Genomic DNA, 24,895 nt, shown 5'->3' on the forward strand with positions numbered 1-24,895 from the left:
TTCCTCCCCCACAACAAACACTCTGTGAGGTGAGTGGGGCTGAGAGACTTCAGAGAAGTGTGACTGGCCCAAGGTCATCCAGCAGCTGCATGTGGAGGAGCGGAGACGCGAACCCGGTTCCCCAGATTATGAGACTACCGCTCTTAACCACTACACCACGCTGGCTTTTCCTGCACACCAAAGGGAGAATCAGGAGGCCAGTTTTGGTTATATTTATTAAATATAACCAAACATAATTAAGTGCAGTCAGGTTGAATCTTTGCAGACTGGTGAAAACACCAAACTCTGCAAAACTACCCCAGCTGAACTCCATCAGTTTAATCGCATGGGATGAAGCAGTTTCCCATCTCTCATTAAATGGGATCCCTGGGAGTTTGTGACTTGACTGGTGTACCCCACCACTGTTGGTACATGTTACACAGGGGGCATCCAGAAGGCCAGACAGGGCACCATACCAAACAGCCTTCTAAGCTGGTTGGCAGTGAAAACATTGGATGCTTGATGATGACCAAATCCACTTACCAGTTTAGGAAATGAAACAGAGAAATTCATGAAGCTCATCTGTATCAGTAGAGGGTAACGTGGAGTAGGCAAAAAGAAGCAAACAAAAACCTAACATTGATTTAAAAATATCCCAGAAATTCCAGTTTAGACCCTGTATAGTCAAATGCCTAGTCCCATATCGCCAAACATTGGAAAGGTAGATGGCATGAAGATTTAAAAAATAAGAGGTTGTGGGTGGCACTGCCATTAAAATGAGGATGCACTTCCCAATCTGATTGACCCCTTGTACCATGTGAAATCCTGCTTAGTCACTTCTTCCAGAAGGAAGACTCCCATGATTTCCTTAATAAAAGAGAAAGAGAGTAGCAAACTTGCTCTCATCCAAAGAATAGGGCTAGCACCTAAAAATGATGAGGATGATGTTGATTTAAATTTGTGTACCACCCTTCATCTGAAGCTCTCAGGGTGGTTCACTGCATAAAAATGTACAAAACATAAAATGCACAATAAAAATGAGAAGAAAAACAAAATAAAACAATAACACCCCTCTCCCACAGATGACACTAACATGTAAGATAAGATTCATTTGTTGCCTTCTAAAGCATCCATTGCACCCAACTATGACTAAGGAGTTGTGAAGGAATTGTAAACTTGTCATACTCTTATTTGCATATCTTACCTGTGGAATCTTGTGCATATCCAAGAAAATGGCCATATTAGAAGAAATTTGGGAATCCAGACCACCAATTACTGCAGTTAGCTTATTATGTAGATCACAGTTGTAGTTTGGGGAAAATCTCTCCAAACTGTACATGAGCAGCATTGTAGAATGGTAGGTCCACATAGAATTGTAATAGTTGTCATAGATGTGGAAGCCCAAGGTAACATTGGGTAAGATCTGAGAGTTTTCATTAATCTCCTTCACTGCGAAGACCAAGGCCACAATATGCTGGTAATTCTTAGGCAATACTCTAGAATGAGAGTTACATTTTGTATCAGAAGGATATTCTACAATTTATCATCATCAATATGCACAAATAATCACCATATTAAAAAAAAACACAGAACACATAATAAAACCAAAACCAAAGACAACCTAATAATCCCCCCTCCCACAAGACATTTTAAAAAGGCATCAGATGACAATCAGCCCAAGGCTTGCTTACCACCAATCATTCTACTTCTAAGAGAAATGAAGCCAATATTAAGTAAAAAAAATTAAACCCTTACAAAAAATCTTCCATCAGTGGCTGTGGAGGTTCTATCGTGAAATCTGGTGAGAAGGAGATGAAGCCACCATGGGAAACAACAGCACCAATGAGGAGGTCTCCGGATTGATGATACTTGTGGAATGGAGGGTGTGGATACCAGACCCTGCATTTAACAGTGTGAGCCTTGCATGCTATGTGAGGGAGCAGAATGAGCATCCATAACACCAAGAGAACCATTATCCCCAGCACAAGTTCAATTTTTCCATCTACAAGCAGATTCTCCTGTTGAAGTCTATAAAACAGTCCCAAGAGCCTGCAAGATTACAATGGCCTAATCTGAATGTTCAAACAGTCCTTAAGTCTGCAATTGCAAATAGAAAGACCTGAGGATCATTCTGATGAATAAATGCCTCATTTTAGTTGCTAGCCCTCCCTCTAAGTGCTAGAAGATATACTTATGGCATCCTTCATGGTATATATTGTTAATTTAATTAACAGAAACCACAACTAAGTTCCTTTTTTTGTTTTTGTTTCGGCAAGCAGCAGTTAATTATAATACTCATCATGATAATAAATGTAACTACAACTACACAGATGGCATTTTGGCTTGTTTGTTGCTTTTTATTTTTGACATGCAGCAACTAATTACACTGCTCATGATAATGAATGGCATCAAGAATTCAAAATTGGAAATTCCCTGAGAAATTGCACAAGAAAACATGTTTTCCACATCTGAAAAGGGTGTTTCCTCATGCACCTAGTTTGATAGGAAATTATAGAATGTAAATGTTTCTGGGGACTTACAGGAAGGATCAGACACCAGAAAAACAAGGCCTCAGTCTATAGCTGTCAACTTTCAGATTTGAAAATAAGGGATCAGCAGCCTCACCTGTCCTGGGGACAGTCTACAATATATCTAACAATCCAGGGTGGCAGCGGGAAGCAGCGGGAAATGGCACTGGAATAAGGGAATTTCCCACAAAAAAGGGAAGGTTGACAGCTATGCCTCAGTCTGGAAACAGAGGAATTTATTTATTTGTGTATTAAATGTTTATACTACCCTTCCTCCTAAAGGAGCCCAAAAATTCAATCTTGTCTACTTTAAAATGTGTAATTTTAGTAATTTTGCACTTAGTTTATAAAACAATAAAGCAAACACGACAGCATAGAAATAGCAGATCACATCAGGTGTGCCGATTTGAATGAAATATTGTGGGGGCCCAGGTAAGCCCTGCCCTGCAAAATTGATCACATGACACAGTACAGACACACCATTTGAATGGGAATGCCCATCAACTTTGTGGGGCCCTGGCCCCTTAAATATTTATTGTGGGGGCTGAAGCCCCCATGGCCTCTAGGAGTTGGTAATAATAATAATAATAATAATAATAATAATAATAATAATAATAATAATTTATTTCTAACCCACCCATCTGGCTGGGTTTTCCCAGCCACTCTGGGCAGCTTCCAACAAAAGATTAAAAATACATGTTGTATGGATCACATGTTGATGGATAGTAGATGTAAATAATATAAGTGACTACTGTATCTTATACTTCACAGAAGAACTACAAACATAGGATATAAGCTGAAAAGAAGCTAAAATGGGGGTGCATTTAAAATATTAAGATAACTCTACAAAAATCATACCATTCTGACATATTTTATATGTCTGCCAAGGCTGTTGTGAAGTAGTGAAACAGCTGTGCCCTGTTACTATAATTAATAAGTTTAAATTATTTAATATTAAACTACTAATATAAATAAATCTTCTAGTGAATTCTAGGTTGTTGATGTGTGTGTCTGCTTTTATCAAATGCAGATATAAGAATAACAACATTCCAATATGTCTTCTTCATGCTTATATACAAATACCATTCGTTAAAAATGCATAGCTACAGATTTAAAGGCAATTATGCTCTCTGATTGTCACAATGTTGACTGTGCCATTTCAAAAAAAGAAGGGGGGGGATCCGTTTTGTTCTCCCTTATTTTTTAGCTACCAGAACTTTGACCTGACTCATAAATAAATATTCCCAACTGGAAATAGGCTAGTGATACAAATTAATCCCTATTGTTCATGCAATCAAATTATTATGGCACTGCTAAATATAAATATTTTGCTACTAATTAGTTCAACAATTTGCTTATTTATTGGTTTGCCAAGGACGCATCATTTTAGCTACTCTCTCAGAATAAAGCACCACGAGAACTAGTTTTCCCCAACGAGGAATCTGAAATAACCTATAACCTATGATAGATACATAGCCAAGACCTGCAAGATGCATTTAGAAGACAATGTGTTGAAAGGTAAAACAGAATTCATTTATTTAGCTGCCTTTCCTTTAAATATTTTAAAAAGACAAACTTTGAGTTGGATCCAGACTCAATTCTACAGCAAGATCCACCAGCATGAGTGGAGTTAGGATCCAGCAGATCTCTGATTGAGCTTGGTGGTTCCCGGAACACCCAGACTACACCAGCTTATCTCCCCATCCTTATCTCATCTGAGCTGGGATCCAGTCATCTGAGTTGAGCCTGGAGAATCTTAAATTGGCATAAGTTCTAAAACAGATGAGGGGGGGAATAGAGGGAAGGGAGACTTAGGTTGGATTTCAAACCCTTTCAGCTCAGTCATGTGTCCTGGAGACCTGGTGTACAACAAGATGGGGGGTATAACTCAAAATACATTTTAAAGGCATCTTTCCCTCCTGTCATATTTAGGCTGGCTCAGCCAGAAGTAGCCTGCCCCTGAACAGAGTTTGGATCTGATGTACTTTTTGCCAGTTCAGTTTACACTGGGCTTGCTTCACACAAGCTTCCTGTGCATAGGATTGTTCCATTAGTCATGCTAAGTAGAGCCATTGAAATCTTGCCTGCTTTGTTCACCTTCAAAGGTTAGCTCTTGCTCCCTGGGAAGGGGTCATTGTGAGTAGATCCACAACATCAGGAGAGCAGCAGGTTCCCTGCACATTCAGGTCTAGTTTCCCTTTGTATGACAGAGCACCAGAGACTTGGTTTTAGAAATATAACAATTAGAACATGTGCAGAGGAGGGCAACTAAGAAGATCAAGGGTCTGGAAACCAAGCCTTATGAGGAATGGTTGAGGGAGTTGGATATGTTTAACCTGGAAAAGAGGAGACAGAGAGGAGATAGGATAGGCATCCTCATATATCTCAAAGGTTGCCACATGGAAGGTGGAGAAGCTCATTTTCTCCTGCTCCACAGAGTAGGACCAGAACCAATAGCTTCAAGTCACAAAAAATGAGATTCCGACTAAATATAAGGAATAACTTTCTAATGGCAAGAGCTGTTTGATACAGGAACAGACTCTCTCGGAAAGTGGTAGACTTTCTTTCATTTGAGATTTTTAAGCAGAGGTTGGGTGACCATCTGTCATGGATGCTTTAGTTGAGATTCCTGCATTGTGAGGGGCTGGACTACATGGCCCTTGGGATACTATCCAGCTCTACAGTTCTATGAGTCTATGAATTTTGTCCAAAGGTTCTGGGAAAGTTTGAGGAATCAAAGATTACAAGCCTCTATATTAGGGGTAGCTATTTTCCCATCACCCTCTGCCAGGATGGTCAGTGGTCAGGATGATGGGAGTTGTGATCGAACAACAGCAGAAAGCACCATGTTGGCTACCCCTGCTCTACGTATTCAAATATTTAAATTTTGCAGAACGTACAAATGTGCAAAATTTATCCTAGGAAATACTTCTTGGAAGCAGCCCAGCTGCCACTTACCCGAAGAACAATGGAGGTGAGTTTCCTACATAACTAAATGTGCAATGGCTTATGAAGAGAGTTAACTGGAAAGAAGTTTTCGTATTGCTCAATATGATTGTACATTGCATTTTACTATAGGGAGTCAAATTATTCAGATTCTGTTAAACAGATACCCTGCTCTGCTTGTCTTCCTCTTCCTCATCAACCGAGTGTCTGTTTTTCAGGTGGAAATGCAAGCCCTAATCAAACAGTGATCACAGAATTTATTCTCCTGGGATTTGGGAACCTTCATGAGCTAAGAATGCCTACATTTGTAATATTTCTTGTGGTCTACATAGTAACATTAATGGGGAATATAATGATCACAGCGGTTGTGTTAACTGACCACAGCCTTCATACCCCCATGTACTTCTTCCTGGGAAACCTCTCTTTCTTGGAAATATGGTACACCACTAGTGTGGTTCCGAAGATGCTGAAAACATTACTGACTGCCCATGAGGCCATTTCCTTCTCAGCTTGTCTCCTCCAGTTTTACATCTTTGGCTCACTGGCAGTTACCGAGTGTTTTCTTCTAGCAGCAATGTCCTATGATCGCTATGTAGCCATATGCCAACCACTGCATTATGGAAACTTAATGAACTTCAGAGTGTGCGTTCAGCTAGCGATAGGGTCATGGGTTGGTGGGTTTATTTCCTTATTTGTCACCATGCCAATGGTTTCTGTGCTGCCTTTCTGTGCCTCTAATAAAATTGATCATTTCTTCTGTGATTTGGCACCTGTGGTTAAACTTGCCTGTGGAGACACACGACTGGTGAGAATCCTTTCTTTCCTTATTGCTTCTCTTGTATCCTTCTCTCCATTCCTTCTTACCATTCTGTCATACTGTAAAATCATCTCCACCATCCTCAAGATCCCATCTGCCAAAAGCAAACAAAAAGCCTTTTCCACCTGCTCCTCACATCTCATTGTGGTTACAGTGTTCTATGGGACACTGATGGTGGTGTATGGTGTACCTACAACAACTTGGTATCCCAACTTAAGCAAAGTCTTTTCTGTGCTCTATATAGTTGGGACACCAATGGTCAATCCTATTATATACAGCCTGAGGAACAAGGATGTCCAGAATGCATTGAGGAAACTGTTGACTAGAAATCCTGCACTGGCATGTGAATGAAAACTTTGACACACCCTTTGAATGTGGGGAACAACAAAGTATCTGCTAATTTGTATTTTAAAATGATGTCTACCATATTTGGCAGATATAAGTATGTAGGATATTTTCAACATACTTATATAAGCACCATTTATTTCTTTACAAAATCTACTTTTTGAAAGGTTCAGTTATCTCATTTTGCTTGTTTTACAGCCAATGGTAATCTATAATGCTCATAAGTGATCCTTATAGGCAGCCCTTCATGCAACTTGAGTGTGATGAGTTGTATGTGATGGAGTGGACCACCTAACCCAGATTTAGTTACTATAGCAAGGATTTGAAACTGAGGTTTCCTGACTTCATTTTGAAGACAGGTACTGGAAGTCAAAAGAAGGATCTTCACCCTACGAAGCACGTGCATTTTACTCTCAGTCTAGAAGTTTCCACCTTTTATTAATCTGTGGGTTGAACAAGAATGCAAGAAGTATTATCAGAATGTTGGCTTTGTGAGGGAGAGAAGAGCATTGTGTGCAGAGGGATCTTTAAATATTTTTTTTAATAAAAAAATTTGTCATATACTATTTCTTGTGGTTTCTTTGTTTGTTGGTTTCCCTTGTCTTGGGTAATTTCAAACTCTACTCTCCCTTGCAGTGCTGTACAACAGCAGATTTGTCATCATCTTCCAGGGCACAAGATGCTCCTTGCTTTTGGAAGTTGAAGAAGCAGTAACTAAGCTTCCAAGTTTTACTGTTGTTTGTCATTAGTATATTATAGTGGAATTTGAAGATGTGGGATGATAATAAAGTAGAGACGGCATTTTGTTTTCCTTTAATGGTATTTTCTCCTTTTTATGTTTTACGAGTCTTGTACAACTTTGCGATCATAGATAAGGTCTTGGAATTCAACAGAGCTTACTCCCAAGTAAGTATTGTGCATAGATTGTAGTCATGACACATGGCTGATCAGGGATATAGATCCAGGTCTCCTCCAACAATTTCCAAGATGCTAACTACACCACACTACATTTTGGAGTCCCAGTTGGCTACAGGGTTTGTTATGATGAGCTCTAAGTTCAAAATGCACCACTACACCATTGGTCCATTATTATCTAATCCAAGGGAATTAAAAAGTGACGATTCTGAATATGTGACAAACACATTTTCTCCAGCATTTCCACTGGGAATACCTAGCACTTAATGAATAACTACTTTCCTGTTTGATTATTAAGAGGACTATAATTAAAGCTGCTGCTTCTCAAAAATCCTTGTGGATGTTCAGTGATAACTGTCAAAGAAACTATAAATCTAATCAGAATAGATAGGGTCTGGTATCCAAATGTCTGAGTTTGAGATGCCCAAATTGCAACCTGTCAGGAAACTAAATTACCATTCAAATTAGACAATTTTCATCTTGGAGATGCTGCTCATAGTATTGCCAGGAAAATAGTGGTTTCTGTGAGGAATGAAGATTGTATTGTAGTAAGGATGGTTGTTTTAGTAATCTTTCTGCTGGAACTATTTCCTTACATATGTGAGGCTCACATAGCAAAATGCAGGCTCCAAGGTCCTCATCGTCCACTTCACATCTATCATCAGCCAGGAGATTTCATCATCGGTGGCATTGTTTCCCATGGTGGCTTCTTATCCACTTCAGCAACATTCATGGAGGAACCTCCACCAGTACTGCCTGAAGAACTTGTGTAAGAACACAGTCTCTCATGATCAATCCCAGAGCAGCAGCTTCAGAACAATGGCTGATGCTGCAAATGTCAACTCAGTTATCTTTGATTTAAATATAACATACTGATCTGGAAACTCACATGAATCAGCTGTGAAAAAAAGAAATAGTTTACTTCTTGGTAGGGATGTATAGCAGTCTAGTTGTTGTTGTTGTTGTTGTTGTTTAGTCGTTTAGTCGTTTCCGACTCTTCGTGACCCCATGGACCAGAGCATGCCAGGCACTTCTGTCTTCCACTGCCTCCTGCAGTTCAGTCAAACTCATGCTGGTAGCTTCGAGAACACTATCCAACCATCTCATCCTCTGTCTTCCACTTCTCCTTGTGCCCTCCATCTTTCCCAACATCAGGGTCTTTTCCAGGGAGTCTTCTCTTCTCATGAGGTGGCCAAAGTATTGGAGTCTCAGCTTCAGGATCTCTCCTTCCAGTGAGCACTCAGGGCTGATTTCTTTCAGAATGGATAGGTTTGATCTTCTTGCAGTCCATGGGACTCTCAAGAGTCTCCTCCAGCACCATAATTCAAAAGCATAAATTCTTCGGCGATCAGCCTTCTTTATGGTCCAGCTTTCACTTCCATACATCACTACTGGGAAAACCATAGCTTTTACTATACAGACCTTTGTTGGCAAGGTGATGTCTCTGCTTTTTAAGATGCTGTCTAGGTTTGCCATTGCCTTCCTCCCAAGGAGCAGGCGTCTTTTAATTTTGTGGCTGCTGTCACCATCTGCAGTGATCATGGAGCCCAAGAAAGTAAAATCTCTCACTGCCTCCATTTCTTCCCCTTCTATTTCCCAGGAGGTGATGGGACCAGTGGCCATGATCTTCGTTTTTTTGATGTTGAGCTTAAGACCATATTTTGCGCTCTCCTCTTTCACCCTCAATAAAAGGTTTTTTAATTCCTCCTCACTTTCTGCCATCAAGGTTGTGTCATCTGCATATCTGAGGTTGTTGATATTTCTTCTTGCAATCTTAATTCCAGCTAGGGATTCATCCAGCCCAGCCTTTCGCATGATGAATTCTGCATGTAAGTTAAATAAGCAGGGAGACAATATACAGCCTTGTCGTACTCCTTTCCCAATGTTGAACCAATCAGTTGTTCCATATCCAGTTCTAACTGTAGCTTCTTGTCCCACATAGAGATTTCTCATGAGACAGATGAGGTGTTCAGGCACTCCCATTTCTTTAAGAACTTGCCATAGTTTGCTGTGGTCAACACAGTCAAAGGCTTTTGCGTAGTCAATGAAGCAGAAGTACATGTCTTTCTGGAACTCTAGCTTTCTCCATAATCCAGTGCATGTTTGCAATTTGGTCTCTGGGTCCTCTGCCTCTTCGAAATCCAGCTTGCACTTCTGGGAGTTCTCGGTCCACATACTACTTGAGCCTTCCTTGTAGAATTTTTAGCATACTAGCAGTCTAGTAGCGCAGTAGTAGACTTAACTGAATTCAATATGATTAACTTCTGAGTACATATTTAAATGTTCCAAGTGTTGAAGATGCTTCTGAAACAATCTGCAACTCTCATTCTAGGGTGGTGCCCAAGGCTTACCAGCACATCCTGGCATTGGCATTTGCAGTCAAGGAGATTAATGGATGCTCGCACATTTTACCCAATATCACCTTGGGCTTCCACATCTATGACAGCTATACTAATGCAAGAAAGACGTATCTTGCCACACTGATACTTTTATCCAAGCTGGAGAAATGTGTCCCCAACTATGTATGTGATATTGAAAATAATCTGACAGGGGTTATTGGGGGACTCGACTCTGAAATCTCCTTTTATGTGGCAACCATTTTGGATATCTATAAGATTCCACAGGTATGGCACTTATGGGCAATACCTCTTTGCAATCTAAGTATCCACCCCTTCATTTCTACTATGCACTTTAATGACAACATTGCTTTGCAGTAAATTTGCATGGGAGGGGAGAATGATTCATTCTCTATTTCAACCCCCTCCCCTTTCCAGGAGACTGATATCCCAAGGTCCACTGGTGGGATAATGGACCAGCTATGTTTTGGTATGCAGCATTTTCTACTTAGTGAAGAAGGAATGTGCATTCAGTGGGAGGGGGGAAGCTTTCAAGATTCAAACACAGGTAACTAAAAGATTCAAACACAGGTAACTAAAATCCTTCTCCACCCCCCCAAAAAAAGTAATGGGTTTGGGGAAGATTAAACACATAATGAAGTTATGTTAAGTAGCAGAAACAATCAAGCTTTGCTGGAAAGGAGTAATAGTAGTGAACAGCTGGTTCACAATTGAAATGTGGTTTCATAAAAAAGTGCGAGGAATCATGTAAAAAGGAAGCAGAAATCTCAGTTTTGCTCTGGTCTGTGCATCATGAATAAGCGGAAAAAAGCTCTAGAAAAATAAATTCGGAACTTACAGTTCTGACATAGCTAAATAATATCTAATGCACAGGTAGCTAATCCTCTTATTGGGGCCTGATGTGCCCCTCCCATCAATTTTATTCAACCTACAAGACCTACCAAAGTCACCAATGACACACACACACAAATCTTTAAAAATAAATAAATAAATAATAGACACAGTGCCTGTCCCCACTCATCAGATCAAATGTTTAACAAGCAGGAATGGGAAATTATCCCAGTTTTCAGCTCATTTGAATGTGTCTATTTTGTATAAATGAAAGACAGCATGCAGCCAACAGAATTCATCATATAATGTACATAAATAGTTTGAAATAACTCTATATTTGTCTCGTCCCTTCCTCCATTCCCTCTTTAGCTCATTTATGGCTCTGCTCCAGTGATGAATGATAAAACCCCAGGTCTTTCCTTCTACCAGTTGACAGCCCAGGAAGACCTTCAATATGAGGGAATTATCTCTTTGCTTCTGCATTTCAAGTGGACATGGATTGGGGTCATTGCAGTGGACAATGACAATGGGGAAAGATTTGTGCATACAGTACTTCAATTGTTTTCTCAAAATGCCATCTGTTTTGCCTTCATAGAAAGAATTCCCAATTTTAGTTTCATCTCTGAAATTAAAGATATGCTACAACAGGGGGCAAAAATACATGATAAAATAATGAGCAGCAAGGCTAATGTAGTGGTGAATTATGGAGAATCTTACTCCATGGCATTTTTAAAATGGCTTCCATACCTATCAGAACACGATATGACAAATAATGTAAAAAGTAAAGTTTGGATAACAACAGCTGAGATTGAATTCAATTCATTTGTCTATCAAAGAAACTGGGATTCGGGACTATTCAATGGTGCTATAGCCTTTGAAATTCACTTCAATGACCCACCAGGGTTTCATCAGTATGTTGAGCACAGAAACCCTTCCAACACAGCTGGAGATGGTTTTATCAGGGACTTCTGGCAACAGGCTTTTGATTGTGTGTTCCCAGATATCACTGCAGACCAGGTGGATGGGAACATTTGCACAGGAGAAGAGAAGCTGGAGAACCTTCCAGGATCATTTTTTGAAATGAGTATGACAGGGCACAGTTACAGTATCCACAGTGCTGTCTATGCCATCGCTCATGCTTTACATGCTATGTCCACATCCAGAGCCAGACACATAGGAATGGCATATGGAGGGAGAGTGAAGAATCAGAATCAACTGTTTTGGCAGGTAACGGGTTGAACATCCTCAACATGGAAGAGCACTTTTATTCCTTCACAATGTATGGGTTTCCAAAATACTGTCAGCTTGCTCTTTCCTCTCAGGGTTCAGTCATATGGAATTTGTGGACAGATGATGGCTGTGTCTTTGTTTCTCTGAGGAAAGAGCAATGATGGCTGTCTCCTTGTTTGAGCAGAAACCCCCCGTACATGATAAAGCATTTCCTTGGAGATGTTTTATGGCCCATTGAGACACCATTTGACTAACAGTCAGGATGCAGTGAAAACAGTCAACAGAGATGAGCAGCATTCTTGCTATTCCAGTTGTTACAGCAAACCTGCAAATAGCTGTGTAGCTGTGTAGCTGTGTAGCTGCTATATATGTATAGGCATCCAGAGGAGTAGAAGCAAATGTGATATTCTTGACAATAAATAATTATCTGTCATAATTATCTGTCATGTGCATTCCTTTGGCTGTGAAACACCCTTGACAGCCTGCAATTTTTTCCTCAGAGCAGGGGGTCATACACCACTGTTCTGCCTGAGGGATGTAACAGGGGGAGAGAGGCCTGACAGAAAGAATGAGAGAAAAACATTTATGTGGGAGAAAATTGGTTGGCTCTCTACATGCTTGTCCCTGACTCCACTCACTGTAGGTTCTGACCTCAGAGGAAAAAGGATTGCTCAGCCCTGTATTAGAGTGCAGCCTTTTCTAAATACTTGTCTTTTCTGTTTTCAGTTTAGCTCCACCACATTCTGAGACGTATCTCATTTAATAACACTGCAGGAGATGTGGTATCCTTCAACAAGAATGGGAAGGCAGCATCTAGCTTGGATATTATCAATTGGATTATATTCTCCAATCAATCCCTTCATAGAGTCAGAGTCGGAAGGATAGATCCTGGGGTGCCTTCAGATCAAGCATTCACCATTGATAAAGAAGTAATAACTTGGCACAGCTGGTTTAACCAGGTAGAATCCAAGTCACAGGCATTTAGCAAAAGGTCTAATAATAAAGGAGCCCTGACGTTCTATCCTGAAATTTAAAACTGATTTCATTTGACAACGATTAACACTTGTGAAATACAAGTGGACCAAGGAGGATATAGTGTGTACCAACAAAGGATAAAAAATGAAGATAGGATAAAATGTGACTCAAAGGGGGAGGGAAAAGGACATGGGTGAATGGGTGAGGAGTGTCCACATAACTGGAAGTACATCGCACAGGTGCAAACAGTCCCCAGAGGAATGCTAGATAGTCCAAAACGTCAAATACTGGTCCCAGTCCAATACAACAAGCAAAGTCCAGAGTCAAACAGTAAATCCAGGTTCCCACCTCGGCAAGAGAACCAGGGTAGGAAAGCCTAGAGTCATCTGAGTGCCCAGAAACCTCCTCCCAGAACAAGCCTCATGGTGTCCACCTGGTCAGTTAGTGAGCTGGGCTGTGTTCCCTTGCCTGCCTCAGTCTTCTAGAGTGTGTTTCCCACGGTTCCTGACGCCTCACAGCCCGCTGTGTCCATAGAGATGGAAGTATCTCTGGTTCTAATGATGTGTCCTTTTCCCCCTGGCTCCCATGGACTGTCAGCTGCCCCTTGAACATCCCCTACTACTGTCCTGTGAGTACCTCCTAAGTCCCCAACCTCTCCTGCCCAATCAGCAATTTGTAGCAGTTGTGGCTAACACTCCTTGCCAGGATCCTCTTCCCCTTCCTCGGTGTCCTGATACAGTATATCATGACAAGAAGGCAACAGTGGATGAAATGAGGCCAGAGGGAGAAACTGAGAGTTGACAACAGGAAGTATAGAGGAGACAACTAAAGTTGATATGGGAGTTGTAGAAGAGAAAAAGGGAAGCGTGGTAGTGAAGGTGGCGATAGTGAAGGACAGGGATGAGGTCAAGAGCTTGCTGCAGAAGTCATAGTATTTACTGCCATTCTCCTTATTTATTTACATATTACTTTTGTATATTGTCTGTACAACTATCTTCCCACTGTTATTGATGCATATTTTTATGAATAGCTCAGTTCTGTTCCTTTTAAAAAACAAAACTGGTTCGATGAACATGTTTACTTAATATGCATATTTTTCCCTCAGAATACATATTTAATTACATATTTTGATCAAAGAAACACAATGTGTTGGATAGTTAACTTCATATTCTGATGGTATGGATCAGGACGTTTTTTATTAGAATATCTAGGGACTGAATTCATCAAATGTCCCCAAATGACTTCCTCCACCTCAGATAGTAGCTATTGAGACTAGGGTTGGCAATTACTTCTACAGTGTCCAGTGCCCTCAAGGGAGCCAATTCATACCCTACTGAAATGCTGTGTCACTTTAGTAACACAAAGCTGGGTCCAGCAACTGAGGGATTCCAAACACCTTATTTTCTGTTTATCATTCTGCTTATTCTGTTTATCATTTATGAATTAGGCCTCTCCTCTTTCGGCCTGCACTGAAAGTTGCCAACCAGGATCTAGCAAGAAAGTGAAAGAAGGGAAGCCATTTTGCTGTTATGATTGCATCCTATGTCCAGAGGGCAAGATTTCAAACCAGGAAGGTAAGAGACATAGATGATTGCACAGTCAATTGCATTTAGTTTCCTCATACATGATGGCGTCTAAATGTAGCCATGGCTAACAAGCTACTTTCAAAGGGGCTGTTATTGATAAGAGTCTGGTTCTAGGCTGACCAGAGCCAATAATCACACCGGGGGGGGGGTATTGTATTCAGAATGCAGTAAAACAAACAAACAAACAATATTCAGAATGCAGTAATATGGTACTGGGGAATGGATTCCAAAGCCTATATATCTCATGGGTGCCCAGGAAATATTTTTATGCATGATGCTTAGATCAAGCCATCAGGAGGATATATCATGTTACATGCTGATTGGTTACAAAGCATTTTCATAGAATCAAGATATTTGCACACTATTCAACTTTTCTACTTGTTTTTCAGATTCATGGTAATGCCATCTATCTTCTTCTACTGCTTCCTTATTCTGAAATCTAAGGGCAGCTTTCTCTCTCCTCTTTCTCACAAAAATGAGAATATGGTCAATTTTTATTCACCACAGTCATGGGATGCTTTTTCATACCTCACCTGGCTTACCACATCCTTGCCATTATAGCCCAAAATCATATTATAGCACCACATAGCTCCAAAGCAATTAAACAAGTCCCCACAACAATTCAAAGTATTTGCCAATTTGAATAGATACATTTCTTTTTCTGAGTTTGAGGGAAAGGCATGAAATGTTTCTGAGACTGATAGCATATATGTGAGCTAAGGTTCATACTTTTCTTTTCCCAGATATGAATGACTGCACTAAATGCTCAGATGAAAACTATCCAAGCAAGAAACGAAATATATGCATTCCCAAAAGCATCAGCTTCTTGTCGTATGAAGAACCTTTAGGCATCAGTTTAGCTATAGTTGCTCTTTCTTTTGCTTTCATCACAACTCTGGTACTGGGAACATTTCTGAAGAACCATAAGACTCCCATTGTCAAAGCCAACAACCAGAATATCACCTATACTCTCCTTGTCACCCTCTTGCTATGCTTTCTTTGTGCGTTATTGTTCATTGGCCAACCAAAAAAGATGACATGTCTCCTGCAACAAGCTGCTTTTGGCATCATCTTTTCAGTGGCTGTTTCCTGTGTACTGGCAAAAACTGTCACTGTAATTCTGGCTTTCACGGCCACAAAACCAGGATCCAGGATGAGAATGTGGGTGGGGAGAAGGCTGGCCAACTCCATTGTCATTTCCTGCTCCCTTATTCAAGCAGGCATCTGTACACTGTGGTTGGCAATCTCTCCCCCATTCCCAGATGTTGACAAGCACTCAATGCCTGATGAAATTATACTAGAATGTAATGTGGGGACTGTGATTATGTTTTACTGTGTCCTTAGTTACATGGGCCTTCTAGCAATAATTAGTTTCACAGTGGCTTTCCTAGCCAGGAAATTGCCAGACATTTTCAATGAAGCAAAGTTTATCACTTTCAGCATGTTGGTATTTTGCAGTGTTTGGTTGTCCTTTGTTCCATCCTACCTGAGTACCAAGGGGAAATATACAGTAGCTGTGGAGATCTTCTCTATCTTAGCTTCCAGTGCTGGTCTATTAGGTTGCATCTTTTCCCCCAAATGTTATATTATTTTGTTGAGGCCTGAGCTGAATAATAGGGAACAGATAATAAGCATTAACAAAATGAAGAATTAAATATCTGTGTTTTGCTGTATGCTATGAGGGGAAAACACCTCACTTTATTACCAGCTTTTATTTACACTGCTGATTCAACTTCTAACCACTACCACCATAAATATGAAGGATGAATGCCCTGCCCTTTGAATATATTGATAGTTGCACAGATGCATGTGTGAGAGAAAACTCACTGCTTTATTAGGGTTGCCATATTCCCAAAAGTGAAAATCCAGACAAAGTTGTTGAGCCCTAGCTTTATTTCTCATTTTAAATATATGAAGCAGTAGTTCTAATGGAATAATCATGTGTGTTTAGTAACTGGAGCATTTTAAGCTTCCTTTTTCATCAACAAGTTTCCCAGAGTAGCTAGCAAAGGTCAGAAAGTCCTTGCCCTTAGGTTTACAGTATGTACATTATATTTTAAAAACACACTCAAAACTTCACTTGAAATTTGTGTATTCATGGTCATGTGTCTCTTGATTTTATTGGGACAGTCACACTTGATCCTGTTGATAGTGTTTCACAATTTAAGCCCTACAATATTTTGTTGTTGATCCACACTTGTCCTCTTATTATTTCTGATTTTCATTTCTTTTTTTATAGTATTTTTTATTAGCATTTTTAAAATACAATACACAAAAACAAACAATATCACATATTTTTTAACATAGTTTCATAGCTTCTTTGGACTCCCTCACGTCTCCCGCTCCCACTTTCATCCCAATAATATTTCCCAGCAATTTATCACCTTATTTCCAATCTTCATATCTAACTTTCTCTTATTACTTCTCTGATTTCAAATGCCCTGTTTTCAAATCCCTAAGGTTTTAAATATAATCCAATAATTATCCGAAAGAAGAAAAAAATTTTCCCCCTAAATCTCACTTATATTCATGACTCCCTCTAATTTAGTGGTGCCAAATTATTTATGATCTAGCATCCTTCTTAGCATTCAACCAGATTACAATGTTTCTGTAGATAAATCTTAAATTTCTTCCAATCTTCTTCAACCTTCTCCTCTCCCAGGTCTCGGACTCTGCCTGTCATCTCAGCCAGTTCCATATATTCTATCAGTTGCGTCTGCCATTCTTCCAGTGTGGGTAAATCTTGGGTTTTCCAGTGCTTAGCTACGAGTATCCTTGCTGCCGTTGTTGCATACAAAAAGAAAATTCGGTCCTCTTTTAACACCCTCTGGCCGACAATACCCAAAAGGAAGGCCTCTGGTTTCTTAGGAAAGGTATACTTAAATACCTTTTTCAGCTCATTATATATCATCTCCCAGAAAGCCTTCACTTTAGGGCAGGTCCACCAGAGGTGAAAAAATGTGCCTTCATTCTCTCTACATTTCCAACATTTATTATCAAGTGGTATATTTTTGCAAGTTTGACTGGGGTCATGTACCATCTGTATATCATTTTCATCACATTTTCTTTCAAAGCATTGCATGCAGTGAAATTCAACCCAACAGTCCACAACCTTTCCCAGTCCTCAAACATAATATTATACCCAATGTCTTGTGCCCACTTAATCATAGCCGATTTTACCATTTCATCTTGTGTATTCCATTTTAACAGCAAGTTATACATTCTTTAACAGCAAGTTATACATTCTTGAAAGTACCTTAGTCTTAGGCTCTAACAATTCCGTTTCCAACTTCGATTTCTCCACCTGGAACCCTAACTTTTTGTCAAGTTTAAAAACTTCCTTAATCTGAGCGTAATGTAACCAATCTCGCACTTTATCTCTCATTTTCTCCATACTCTGCAATTTCCAATTCTCTCCATCTCTTTCTAGTATTTCCCAATACTTTGGCCAATTGGCCTCCATGTTGAGTCTTTTTCGGGCCTTAGCTTCTAATGGTGAAAGCCACCTTGGAGTTTTATTTTCCAGTAAGTCTTTATATTTTGTCCAGACATTAAACACTGCTTTTCTGACAATATGGTTCTTGAAACCTTGTTAATCTTAACCTTGTCATACCATAGATATGCATGCCAACCGAAAGCATTATTGAAACCTTCCAAATCCAATACGTCAGTGTCTTCAAGAAGTAGCCAATCTTTTTTAACCAGCAGAAAGCTGCTGATTCATAATACAGCCTTAAGTCTGGCAGGGCAAAGCCCCCTCTTTCTTTCGCATCTGTTAGTATCTTAAACTTAATTCTGGGCTTTTTGCCCTGCCAGACAAATTTAGAAATATCTCTCTGCCACTTCCGAAAGCACTCCGTCTTGTCCACAATCTGTAATGTTTGAAACAAAAACAGCATTTTTGGCAATACATTCATCTTAATAACGGCAATTCGGCCTAACAAGGAAAGTTTCAGTCTTGTCCAACTATCTAGATCTCTCTTAATTTCTGACCAACATTTCTCATAGTTGTCCTTAAAAAGACTCAAGTTTTTTGCTGTTATGTTTACCCCTAGGTATTTTACCTTTTTAACCACATTTAACTCTGTCTCTCTCTAAAACCGTTCTGACTCTCCATCTGTCAAGTTTTTCCCCAATACTTTAGTTTTCTGCTTGTTTAATTTAAATCCCGCCACCCGACCAAAATCTTGAATTAATTGTAATACTCTTTTCGTGCTAGATTCTGGCTCCTGCAGGGTCAAAACTAGGTCATCTGCAAAAGCTTTAAGTTTATATTGTTTCACTCCGACCTGATTTTCATTTCTTAGTCTTGATCATCCCATCCCCAGATATCCTTTGTCATGGGGAATAGGTTTAGGAACGAACAGAGGTCAGCTCTGGTGGGTGTGTTTCAGAACACAAATGATATCATAATCTGCTACAGTACAAATGTAACAGCAGAGTCTCTCTGATAATGAGAATATAATGAGCCTTTCAGCTTTTACTGTTCCTTGTGAGGGAGCAGCAAAGTGGATGTCAAAACATAAGGATAACAATCAAGCAATGAATGTGTCATTTCCTTTGATTGTATTTCTCCTTTATACTAGTAGTTTGTGGGGTAACGTTTTTTTAAAAAATAACAACTAGTTTGTATTTTTAAATAAAACCTTAAGGTCACATTTTAGCTCACTAAATATCTTTTAAAAAATAATAATTATGCTTTACATGTTGAAATTTGTAAAACTATGATGAGATAAGAGCCACCGGATTCAGTGGACCTTAGTCCCAGACAACTATTATGAACAGTATTTTAGTAATGCCTTATGGCTTATTGGTGATGTGAACCCAGGTCTCCACAGCCTAATTTGAACATTATATGTATACCACTCTCCATTAGGGAGTCCCTTTTGGCTACAGCAGCTGTTAAAATCAGTGCCTAACATCAGAATTCACTACTACACCCTTGTTACCAAATTATCTAAAAGAAGAGAATTCAAAATGATACAACTGGAAATGTAGCAGCAGTTCTACAGGGAATCTCCCATTCTGACTTAATAATTATCTTCCTGTTTCATGATCAAAAGTACTGTAATTAATTCTGCTGCTTCCCAAAGCCCCTATGGAGTTGAAGTGAACACTGGCAAAACTCACAGCAAAACCTGTGGAAGAAGATATAAGCATACCCAGTACCATTTAAAAGGTATGGTATCCACTAGTCTGACATTGGATGCTCCTAGACTCAAGAGAGACAGTGTAAAAGTAATGAGAGTGTTGCAGAAGAGAATAGGGAAATATTTGTGCATAAGGAAGATTTCCTCTTGTTCTAAGAATGGCGGATTTGGTAGTGTTGCTGCTGGCAATGTTTCCTAACAAGATATACAATTCCCATGTGGCAAAATGCAGGGTGCAGGATCCACACCATCCAGTTCACATATATCATCAGTCAGGAGATTTTATTATTGGTGGCATAGTTACTCATGGTGGTTTCTACTCCAGTCAAACAACCTTCACTGAAGATCCGCCACCCGCGTTGCCTGAAGAGCTTCTGTAAGAACATATTTATTGTTTGGGTTTTTAGTTATATTTCTCATGTCACTTGAATTATCAGCCTCAAAACACCCACTGAGGCTGCAAACGTATGCACACTTATTTGGCAACAGCTCCCTTTGAATGATATGATCCATTTCTGACAGAAAATGGAGAGGTGTGTGCTTTTAAATTAATGTTTTTAAAGTAATAATGAAGAAAATAATCTCCCATTTCTCCACAGGCGAATAAATAATGCTTCATTGAAAGGAATATCTATTTTGTGTATCTGAAATACCACCTTTAAATAGTTGGTTGGTTTTTTTTAAGTAAAACATTTTTTTTAAAAAACAACCCAGACCATTTATGGTCATTTTAACTTATTCCCATTTCTCAGGGAATAAACCGTACTGAACCGCATATTGTTAAATTCAGAGTGCAGTACCCACACTATCCATCTCATATGCATAATCAGTCATAAGAGTTAATCATTGATGACATTGCTTTACTTGGAGGATTCTTCTCCAGATCCTCCAGAAGTTGCAGCACTTAACACATAATTACTTTCATTGGAGTAAATCCCACTGAATGCAAACTGATTAACTTCTGAGTTAAAATATAAGGGCCTTACCAGTATGAAGTATTTTGACACAGATTGCAATTCTTGTTCTAGGGTGGTGCCTAAGGCTTACCAGCACATCCTGGCCTTGGTATTTGCAATAAAGGAGATCAATGAAAACCCTCACATCTTACCCAATCACACCTTGGGCTTCCACATCTATGACAGTAATGACAATGCAAAGAAGACGTATCATGCCACAATGCTACTTTTATCAACCCTGGAGAAATTTGTCCCCAATTATATATGTGACATCCAGAATAATCTGACAGCTGTTATTGGTGGGCTTGACTATGAAATCTCCCTTCATGTGGCAACTATTTTGCATATTCATAAAATTCCACAGGTAGGAAACTCTTGTCTGTTTTCATTTGGAGTATGAGAATCCAATGCTATTTTTATACTTTCGTGCTCTTTACAGATTTTATTTTGTGTGTTGGAAGGACAATTAGACACATTAGAAATAATCAGATCAACAATTATTCTTTCTCTCCGTCTCTCTTATACCCAGGCTAATAAAAACCCTTATTACAATTCATTCATGAAAGAGGGAAGACATTATAATTGGAAAACAATGCTCTAGCAATATAAGTGAGATTCATGTCTGACTCTTGGAAGAAACCAGTTTTCTTGACATACTTCAGTTTGGGTCCCCATCTCTCCTAAGATGGCAAGGCCCTGGCAGACCCCAGGTACAAAAGACAAAGGATGCTCAGCGCATGAAGACCATGCATAATGTCATGGCATATGTGATAACAAATGCTCTCTGAAAGCTGATGACCTAGACCATTCTCTCAAGCCCATTTAAAATATAGTCTTTCTCCAAGATCCTGAAATAAATAAATGCAAGAGTGTACATCCTCACCCAATCCCAAATTCCAGAGCCTGTTTTCCATGCAATTGTAAAGTTCAAATGCCTTTCAGGGTTCTTCTAAAAATCCCTATAGTAACATATGTGAATGACTATAACTAGTTTAATCTGTTGTATAATTTATAATAGCTTTCACATTTTCTCCAATCTCTCTTTAGCTCACATATGGCCCTGTTCCAGTGGTGAATGATAAGACCTCAGGACTTTTCTTCTACCAGGTGGCCCCCCAGGAACACCACCAGTTTGCAGGAATTCTCTCTTTGCTTCTACATTTCAGGTGGACATGGATTGGGGTCATTGTGGTTGATAATGACAATGGAGAAAGATTTGTGCAAACTGTGCTTCCAATGTTTACAAAGAGTGGTGTTTGCTTTGCCTTTCTAGAAAGATTCCCCAAATATAGTTATGACAGTGAAAGTTATGGCATGGTACAACAGGGAGCAAAAATACATGATACCATTATGGGCAGTAAAGCTAATGTAGTGGTGGTCTATGGAGAATCTTATTCCATGGTATTGTTTAGATGGCTTCCCTTTCTATCAGAACATGAGCAGATGACACTGAACATGAATGGCAAAGTATGGATAACAACAGCCCAGATTGAATTCACTTCATTTGCATTTCAGCGGAATTGGAATTCAGAAATGTTCCATGGCTCCATTTCTTTCACAATTCACTTGAATGACCCAGAAGGATTTAATTTATATGTTAAGAGCAGAAATCCATTCATTGCAGATGGAGATGGTTTTATCAAGCACTTCTGGGAACAGGCCTTTGGCTGTAAATTCCCAGATTACATGGCTGGCAAAGTGGAAGGGAATGCTTGCACTGGGGAGGAGAAGCTGGAGAGCCTTCCTGCAGATTTTTTTGAAAAGAGCATGACAGGCCATAGTTACTGTATTTACAATGCTGTTTACGCTGTGGCCCATGCTTTACATGAGATGTCTTCAGTCAAGCATGAACAGAGAGCAATGGTGCACCAAATGAGGCAGAAGAATCAGAACCACAAGTTCTGGAAGGTAAGGTGTTGAAAATCCTCAAGTGGCAGAGCAGAACACATTGTTTGTCACTTTCTCCCGACATCTGGTCTTCCTCCATGCTTCTAGCCTGCTCTTTGCAGCTTAGTTTTACAAAGAGAATAAGAAAACCAATGCTGAATCATGACTTCCCACACAAAAGAGGAGGGGGAGAATTATAGTTACAGTAGTCTGGTTGATTTGTGGCATATTGTGATGCCTGAAAATTCTGGCTGTACAAAGGTGGCACTTTCCGGAGAAAGAAAAAATATGATCATGGGATCGTTCATGCAGAAAACATCCTGTTTTCCATGACAAAGTGTTTGTATGGAAGATCCCACAAAGCCAGCTGAGATGCCAAACTAATAACAACCAGGAGACGATAATGGCTGGAGGCGCCGGCCCCATTCCCTTAGCAGCCCCCATCCTCCAAATCCTTCCTCAGAGAAAGTGTTCTCACATCACTCCCGAGAAGGAAGGTGGTGGTTGGGGGTGGTGGTGGTAAAAGAACAGGAAAAGATGTTGTGTGAGAAAATCAGTTGATTCTGTCCATTTTGGGCTGTGACTCTACTCCCATCTGACATAATTACCATGCTCCATTGGCACTGCGATCTGCACTCACCATTTGATGAGGTTTAAGAGTTTTCATATGTATCAAAACGCTTTCCTGGAAACAAATTTCACCGTCTCTACCTTTCCCCCCTGAAACTACTGATTTTCTTTTTCCAATCTAGCTCCACCAATTTCTGAGAAGTGTCTCATTCAACAACACTGCAGAGGATGAGATTTCCTTCAACCAAAATGGGGAGGTGCTATTTGGCTTGGATATTATCAACTATGTTATATTATCCAATCAATCCTTTCAGAGAGTGAGAGTTGGAAGGATGGATGCACAGGGTTCTCCAGATCAAGCATTTACTATTGATGAGGATGTCATAAAGTGGCCCAACTTATTTAACCAGGTACAGCCCAACTGTCAGCTACTTCAAAGGTTTTCTGGGATTGATTGAGGACAGATGATCTCTCCTTATGGTGAAAACTGCTTTCATTGTGGCAATCATGAATACCAACAAAAAAGATTTTTGATTGAAAGAAGATTACTATTTATGAATTCTATCCAGGTTGATGTGCAATAAAGGGGTGAAGAATAAAAAGACCAGCTGAGAGCAGACATGATCAGGTTGTTTTTAGAGCAGCAATAGAAGAGGAGAAAAAAAGAGAAGTGGTGAAGGGGCTTGAGCAGGAGATACGGAATATATCATTCTTACAGGAGTGGTTTTCAGGGAAGGGTGACACAGCATACCTGGCCTCCCAACAGCAATGCAACTGCATTACTGGGTGGAATAGGAGGAGGGGAAATACAGCAGAAAGGTCAATGCACTGTAAGTGCACTGGCAAAGGGTATGTGTTGGTTGGGGCAACTTTTCCACCATATCCCACTCTCCCTTCCAATAAGCAACAGTGAAAGCATTGCCAGAATGACTGATATTTGACAGCCCTCCGCACCAGCCACTCTTTCTGGTTTTAATTGTATTGTTGTTTTTTCAGTTATTAACTACATTTGTATACTACCCATGGAACTAATTTCTCTTGCCAGTTTTTGTCACATATGCATATTTTAAGCCATAGGTCCATTTCCTCATAAATCTGATTTTTTAAAATAAAAAACATTTTAATATGAATTAAGATAAATATTCAGAATGCATATTTAAATCCCTGTTTTAATCTATTTTAACTGTGCTGCAATTTTTGAGGAAGCTAAAAACATATGCATTGGTCCACCAGATGCTGATCAAACATATTGTACTGGGATTCACAAAGACTGAATTTATCAAACATTCCTAAACGTGACCATCCTCCTATGGTAGTGGCTGCTGAAACTGGGAATGGGTGTAGCCCTAAAACTGCTTTATCTATATATAGTATATCATACTAGGTATTTTCTATCTCTCCCCAAAATAGTGGACCCTGAACCTGAAGGATTCACCAGTCACTGTTCTCTTCATTATCATTCTGCTCTTTCATTTGTGGATTAGGCTCAGCCTCTTTCTGTATGTACTGAGAGTTGCAAACCTGGTTCTTACAAGAAAGTGAAGGAAGGGGAGCCATTTTGCTGCTATGATTGCATCCTGTGTCCAGAGGGGAAGATGACAAACAAGGAGGGTAAGATATAAACATAGAATGCTGGATCCACTCAGTTATTTCCAGTTAGTATCCATTGAAATACAGTAAATGTAAGAAAAATGTAAGAAGGAAGGGGGGAAGCTCTGGCTATTCAGATATATGAATCTGAGGAGTATATTGCAAGCTTTGGGAATTACTCTTTATATTTGCATAAGTGATTCAGAAGGTAACAAGCAGGGTGATATTATGGC

The 24,895-nt window shown here is 39.7% G+C and overlaps 2 protein-coding genes across 3 annotated transcripts; both read left to right on the top strand.

Annotated features, from left to right (window-relative positions):
- Window positions 1-3,997: 3,997 nt before the first annotated feature.
- LOC309356078 (olfactory receptor 6F1-like) lies at window positions 3,998-6,621 on the top strand (the record flags this gene model as incomplete). The annotated part of the gene is made up of 2 exons (XM_081887258.1): window positions 3,998-4,025; window positions 5,672-6,621. The coding sequence occupies 2 exons, from the start codon at window positions 3,998-4,000 to the stop codon at window positions 6,619-6,621; spliced, it is 978 nt and encodes a 325-aa protein (XP_081743384.1).
- A 4,472-nt stretch (window positions 6,622-11,093) lies between these two features.
- LOC309355459 (vomeronasal type-2 receptor 26-like) lies at window positions 11,094-24,695 on the top strand. Of its 2 annotated transcripts, XM_081886355.1 has the most exons (4): window positions 11,094-11,945; window positions 12,680-12,907; window positions 14,371-14,497; window positions 15,253-16,431. In XM_081886355.1, exons 1-4 carry the CDS (start codon window positions 11,112-11,114, stop codon window positions 16,161-16,163), a joined length of 2,100 nt encoding a protein of 699 aa, XP_081742481.1. In that variant the 5' UTR covers window positions 11,094-11,111; the 3' UTR covers window positions 16,164-16,431. The 2 variants fall into 2 exon arrangements, 1 of the variants encoding a protein (XP_081742481.1); XR_014162540.1 differs by lacking the exons at window positions 11,094-11,945; window positions 12,680-12,907; window positions 15,253-16,431 and adding exons at window positions 13,462-13,551; window positions 24,557-24,695.
- Window positions 24,696-24,895: the final 200 nt, after the last annotated feature.

This window comes from Podarcis melisellensis, assembly GCF_964234715.1.
Source record: "Podarcis melisellensis genome assembly, chromosome: 13".
Taxonomy (NCBI): Eukaryota; Metazoa; Chordata; class Lepidosauria; order Squamata; family Lacertidae; genus Podarcis; species Podarcis melisellensis.

What these genes read in the sequence shown, in the direction of transcription:
- LOC309355459 (XM_081886355.1), top strand. Translation starts at nt 11,112, where the DNA reads ATGAATGATAAAACCCCAGGTCTTTCCTTCTACCAGTTGACAGCCCAG. An exon ending in AGAATCAACTGTTTTGGCAG is followed by an intron (nt 11,946 to 12,679) that starts GTAACGGGTTGA and finishes TTTTCAGTTTAG; the next exon opens with CTCCACCACATTCTGAGACG. An exon ending in CAAGATTTCAAACCAGGAAG is followed by an intron (nt 14,498 to 15,252) that starts GTAAGAGACATA and finishes TTCTTTTCCCAG; the next exon opens with ATATGAATGACTGCACTAAA.